The following is a 5,818-nucleotide window of genomic DNA, read 5'->3' on the forward strand; positions in this document are numbered from 1 at the left end:
GTAAGATAACAAAAATGGAGAGGGAATATTTTCAAGGCAAAGAAACTATGATACAAAAATGTGTCAAGTTTAGTCTACGTCTATATATGTCAGTTTTATCTTCATGTGATTAACACCTATTCAAGCGAGAAGAGGTATCTAAGAACACATCTTCTCTGCAAGGAATTGTGAGACCACCCATTGGATGATCATACCCGAATTCTTCCTCAGCTTTACTCAACAAATCTTGAAATGAAGGCTGGTTCAAGTATGATAAGGGGATCACGAACTGCTTCATTTTCTCTCCAACATAGATTGCAAGGTAGCCCTTTGGCACATTCAAGGCTTTTGAAGATGCTTGGATTGCAGCAAGGGATGCCTTTCTGATACCAGGTAAACGAAAACCCATTGTTAATTATATGTACTGTTGATACTTGGGAAGAGAAAGTTAACAAAAGAGACTTATAAATAAGATGCAAGTTTTTGAACTTGGAAGGCTGAATGATTTGTGTTGGTCCCGAGTGCTAGTCATGACCGGCCCATCTTATTAAGAGACCTAAAGCGAATTTTAAAATGAAATCTTTTTTGGTCTAACAATTTTTTTAACAAAAAATTATATTTTATTAAATATTTTTATTGAAAATTTATTTTTCAAGCTTTTAAAGATGTAAAGTTATTTATTAATTTATTATAATCGATTTTCTTTAATATTTTTCTTGAGACATTGTTAATCTTAAAAAAGATTTAATTAATTTTAATTTTGAAAAATTTCTTTCCGTCAAAGCAACATTTACTAGAATTATTAACATTATTCTATTGCTTTATATACTTCTTTGAGTTGAGATATTCACCGCAATGTTCTCTGAACTCTAAAACTGATAAATGTAAAACAAAAATATTTTAGAATTTCAAAAAATTATACAAAAATAATACCAGAACTGAATTATAAAAACTACAATCGTATTTCAAAAAGCAAAAAGATCATAAAGAATTCAAATAATTTAGTCAAATGGATAAAAAAATTATTAAAATAACATGTGTAATACCTTACATGTGAATCGGAACAAGAGCATCAAAGTCAAGCCACAAATCAAAAGCAAAACAAGGAATATTGAAAAGAAAAAAAACCAATAAACATACTTAATCAAATAAGAATAAAAGGAATATTTGCACGAACAAAGGGCCATGGAGAGTATAAATGAGAATTAGAGTGATATTTGAGCTAATTTGGGAGAGAATAAAAAGTGACTTTTGGATTACTTTCGATAATTAGAGAAAATAAGAAAAAATATTTCAGATTAATTTTAATGAAAATTGATATATTCATATTGAGAGACCTTTGATTTAGTCAATCAAGTCAGTGAGTAATTAATTTTAAGTAAAAATTAAACAATGAAATTATGGGTCTTATTGAAAATTAAAACTATATTTCTTCTATATTATTTTTATGGGTATTATAAAAAAATATGAGTCTTATAATTATTAATATTTTTTTAGACCTAATTTTTTTGGAAGCCTAAAGCAAAGGTATTAGTTGTTTTAACCTTGGGCCGGCCCTGGTGCTAGCAGCCACTAATATATATAGATGAAAGAAGGTGCAAGAAATGGGTCACTACATGAATGATTGAGGGGCCGGGTGGACCAATATGGTGATGCCTTACAAGACTTTCTTAGGAATCAATATATGTGACATGTTATAGTAGATAGATAGTACAAGTTCCACCTTCCACCAAAGCGAATCCACTTGAAAAAAGTAGACGTAAGATCTCAAATCTCAGGAATATAATGGTCTATATGATCTCTCGCTATCCGTCGCCGAATAATTCATCAGCCAGAATTTAAAATCTAGCTGTACTTCAACTTTATATAGGCCACGTGAAGGAAACATGTCCAAAGCATGTTTACAAAAATATGGAAAACAAATTAATGCATGTCCATAGGTTCTCACTTAGGCACGTCTCATTTGGTTACATGCATGGGGAGGCTGTGTATGTTGGTCATTGTTTGATATGGTGGGGTTACACAGTACTAATTTATGCTTGCTTGATAGAAGTACTGAAGACAACACCACGTGATATCTCATATGTACACCCTCCTTCCTTTAACAGTCACTTTCTCTGGGAATTTGGTTCTAGAGAATCTTAAAAGCTATATATACACTATCTTTTGCCTTCACTAACAACCCAAGCCATTGGCATCCTCAAGCATCAACATATAGGCTCATTCTCTGTAAATTTGGCATTGGCCTTCTTCCATCAAACAAGCACAAAAAATGGGTTTCCATTTACCTGCTATTCGAAGGGCATCATTCGCAGCTTCAAAATCTGTACAAGTCCCAAAGGGATATCTTGCAGTTTATGTTGGAGAGAAACAGAAGCGGTTTGTGATCCCCATATCATACTTGAACCAACCTTCATTCCAAGAGTTGTTGAGTCAAGCTGAGGAAGAGTTTGGATACGATCATCCCATGGGAGGCCTCACAATTCCTTGCAGTGAAAATGTCTTCCAAAGTACAATAAATCTATAACCTTAGCTAGGAGACTCACATAGATTTAGTAGAGACATTTTGTACAATAGGCATCTTCTCAAACATGTAACAATTGTTACAAATTTTTGAGTAATGACAACGAATTCAATTGCTCATACTTCTGTTTATCAATTATAATGTTCACTTCTCCTTGCAATTAGAACCATAGACAGTATTAGAAGGTTGCTTATTGAAAAAGAAAAAGTTGATTGTTCTAATAAATTCCACAGCATAATAGACCAGTGCTTCACAGGCAGGGCAGGGCAGAGCTAAATAATACTATTTTGCTAGGGCCAAAGACAAGCGTCAATTTATTTGGGACGGGTTTGAAAGAATTTTATGGTTTATATATACACACACATACATGTAAAATTAAAATTCATGGCCTCAATCATATACAAGATGCTTCCCCTGCCAGCTGCCAAGGCAGTTATAATGGACTTAATATGAAGATTTATTGTTCCTATTAATTTCAAAGGATAACATCCATGGCTAAAGAAATTTTATATTCATTTGACATATTTAATTTATCTATATAAAAAATTAGCAATAATCCATACCTTTTAAATTACCAACATTCATTGATCAGTGAAGTATTTATGAAAACAATCAAGTCTGGTTTTTCTTACAGCAAGCAACCTTGCTCGTAGTGAACAATGTAACAAATAAAGAAAAAGAACAGAAGAGCCACTTGAGTTGTTGAATTCATTATCATTCACTCATTGTATATGGTACAAAATGTCTATACAAATCTATGTCAGTCTCCTGGAGTTTGAGATTTACAACCCACTCAATCTATAAGTTATATGCCAGAAAACATCTTCACTGAAAGGTATTGTAAGACCACCTGTGGGATGATCGTATCCAAACTCTTCCTCAGCTTGACTCAACAACTCTTGGAAAGAAGGTTTGTTCAAGTATGATACAGGGATCAGAAACTGCTTCATTTTCTCCCCAGCATAGACGGCAAGATAGCCCTTTGGCAAGTCGACAGCAGTTGAGATGCTTGGTTTGCAGCAGATGATGCCTTCCCAATACCTAATACATGAAAACCCATTGTTGTATAGTATGTGTTGGGTTGGGAGTACTTGAGAAGGTAACTTGGAAGTGGAGGTTTTCGAATTTTGAATGCTTCACGATGTGAATGATTTCTGTTGGTCCTAAATGCTTGTAGCCATGAATATATATAGATAACAGGATACGAAGAAACCATTGGCTTCAAGAATTATCTGTGAAGGAGGGCTATGAGATAGGACTAGGGACCAACTGAGAGACAAGGCCATATGGAGTTGTCATAGAGGACTTTCTCAAGAATCAACGTAACAAGTTAAGAGTAATTAAGATAACATGTCCCACCTTATGGAGTGACGGCCAACAGATTTCCCCACTTGAAAAGAAAAATATATCTACGAAAATGAAAATATAATTGGACCATGTAGACAATTATTAAGGAAGTACGAAAATTTCAAGCTAAGTTTTTTAGAATTTTCCGTACATAAAAAATGTGGTTGATAGTGCCTCCTGATTATGTGTCCAATGTTGGTTCTCTTAATTTCTGAACACTATTTCAGAGAGTTATCAGTCTGGTCTGCTTAGGATTTCCTGGTTGTAACTGTCACTATGATATTAGTCAGTACATGGTAGAATTTATATATATATATATAGCACTATCATCTTATTTAAAGAAGCATGTGAGATGTCTAAAGCATGTACACCATTGGATTAGCTATATCACAATGCACGAACAAACATTAGGTTCTGAGGTGCGTAATTTGTTTGCCATTACCTAAGAAGGTGGGGTATGCACTCCCATTGAACTTCCTAATCCTTCAAACAGATCTCTGAGACAATACCATGTGATCCTTGTCCCTCAGTAGACCCCATCATGGCCACGTCAAAATGTAATTCATTGTGGAATTGGATTGCAGAGGCAATTAGCAACTATATATACACTATTTCTTGGGTTATCAGGGAACACAAGCATTCCTCAAGTATCGGAATTCAAATATTTCTTTCTTTCATATTCAAGTACTTTGTACTATTTGTTGTGAGGAGCAAGAGAAAACAATGGGTTTCCGCATACCTGCTATTGTCACGCAAGCATCGTTTTCTACAACCCAAGCAGCCTCCAAGAGGGTTGAAGTACAAAAAGGATATCTTGCGGTCTATGTTGGAGATAAGATGAGGCGGTTCATGATTCCAGTATCATACTTGAACAAACCTTCATTTCAAGAATTACTTAGTCAAGCAGAAGAAGAATTTGGATATGATCATCCAACAGGTGGTCTCACAATTCCATGCAAGGAAGATGAGTTCCTAAGCACCATCGCTAACTTGAATGAGCTGTAAATCTTGCTAATGGAGTCTGAGATAGATTAGCAGGGGCAAATTTGTACAGAAGGCACATTCTTTTATTGTAAAGATTTTCCATTTTCTAGTATAATTCCATTCGAAGTTGAAATGTGCTCCCTGAATGAGAATACAACACTTTAAACACTTTTCTTTTGTGGAATCAAAACCAATTTTAATTTCATTATCAAATTCCAGTTGATATATATCAGGCTATCAGCATATATTAGAGATTAAGTGCAGCAATTCTATACGAGATATTGATAAACCTTTATAATGGTTGTTACTGATGCACTGTTGTAATTTCAGTCTGAAACAGCTTTAGCTAGTTGTTGCTATAATTTTCAATAATTCTTTGATCATTCAGCTCCTGCTTTGAGCACCACATCGTAACTGCCTTAAGTTAATTTAGTACTCCCTCCTTTTCTATCATCACTTCAAAAACATTATCTTTTTCCAAGGGTCAACAATTTTTTCTGTTTTTCCTAAACAAGAAGCACCAGCACATGGATTATTAGTTGGTTCTATGCCAGAAAAGCATAGATTATTATTATTATTGCAAATTTTGGTTATCCATGGCCTATTATTTCTCCCATTCAAATTTATTTCTTTTTATTAAATTTAAATTGAGAATTTGGAGATCTATATATCTTCCATGCCCAGCTGTATACATATTTTGGGATGATAATTTAAGATATAAATTTTAGTCATGCATAGTTGTTACAAAACTAGACCTATAAAGGCAACTTTTTCTTTATTTGGTTTGAAGATCTAGACCTAGACCTATTAGCCACTCATAATCTATGCTCTTGCATTGTAAGTCATTGTTTCATTTTATCTAAAAGACAAAAGTTATAGAGAAGCATTGGTTCTTTGACTTCTACAGATATATATAGACATAGAGGGTTAAAGGGGCCATACCATACCATACAGTCAATGGTATAAGAGAAATCTTTTGCTATA

At 33.9% G+C, this 5,818-nt stretch overlaps 2 protein-coding genes and 1 pseudogene across 2 annotated transcripts; 1 reads left to right on the plus strand and 2 right to left on the minus strand.

Annotated features, from left to right (window-relative positions):
• LOC114424994 (auxin-induced protein X10A-like) lies at positions 1 to 388 on the minus strand. The gene has a single exon (XM_028391706.1). The coding sequence runs from the start codon at positions 386 to 388 to the stop codon at positions 110 to 112; it is 279 nt and encodes a 92-aa protein (XP_028247507.1). The 3' UTR covers positions 1 to 109.
• Positions 389 to 3,197: 2,809 nt separating this feature from the next.
• On the minus strand, positions 3,198 to 3,810 carry LOC114424986 (annotated as a pseudogene).
• Positions 3,811 to 4,467: 657 nt separating this feature from the next.
• On the plus strand, positions 4,468 to 5,057 carry LOC114424991 (auxin-induced protein 10A5-like). The gene has a single exon (XM_028391702.1). The coding sequence runs from the start codon at positions 4,574 to 4,576 to the stop codon at positions 4,853 to 4,855; it is 282 nt and encodes a 93-aa protein (XP_028247503.1). The 5' UTR covers positions 4,468 to 4,573; the 3' UTR covers positions 4,856 to 5,057.
• Positions 5,058 to 5,818: the final 761 nt, after the last annotated feature.

Source organism: Glycine soja, chromosome 9 (genome assembly GCF_004193775.1).
Source record: "Glycine soja cultivar W05 chromosome 9, ASM419377v2, whole genome shotgun sequence".
Classification (NCBI taxonomy): Eukaryota; Viridiplantae; Streptophyta; class Magnoliopsida; order Fabales; family Fabaceae; genus Glycine; species Glycine soja.

Bases quoted from the DNA above. Each gene is read 5' to 3' on its own strand.
- LOC114424994 (XM_028391706.1), bottom strand. From the start codon at position 388: ATGGGTTTTCGTTTACCTGGTATCAGAAAGGCATCCCTTGCTGCAATC.
- LOC114424991 (XM_028391702.1), top strand. From the start codon at position 4,574: ATGGGTTTCCGCATACCTGCTATTGTCACGCAAGCATCGTTTTCTACA.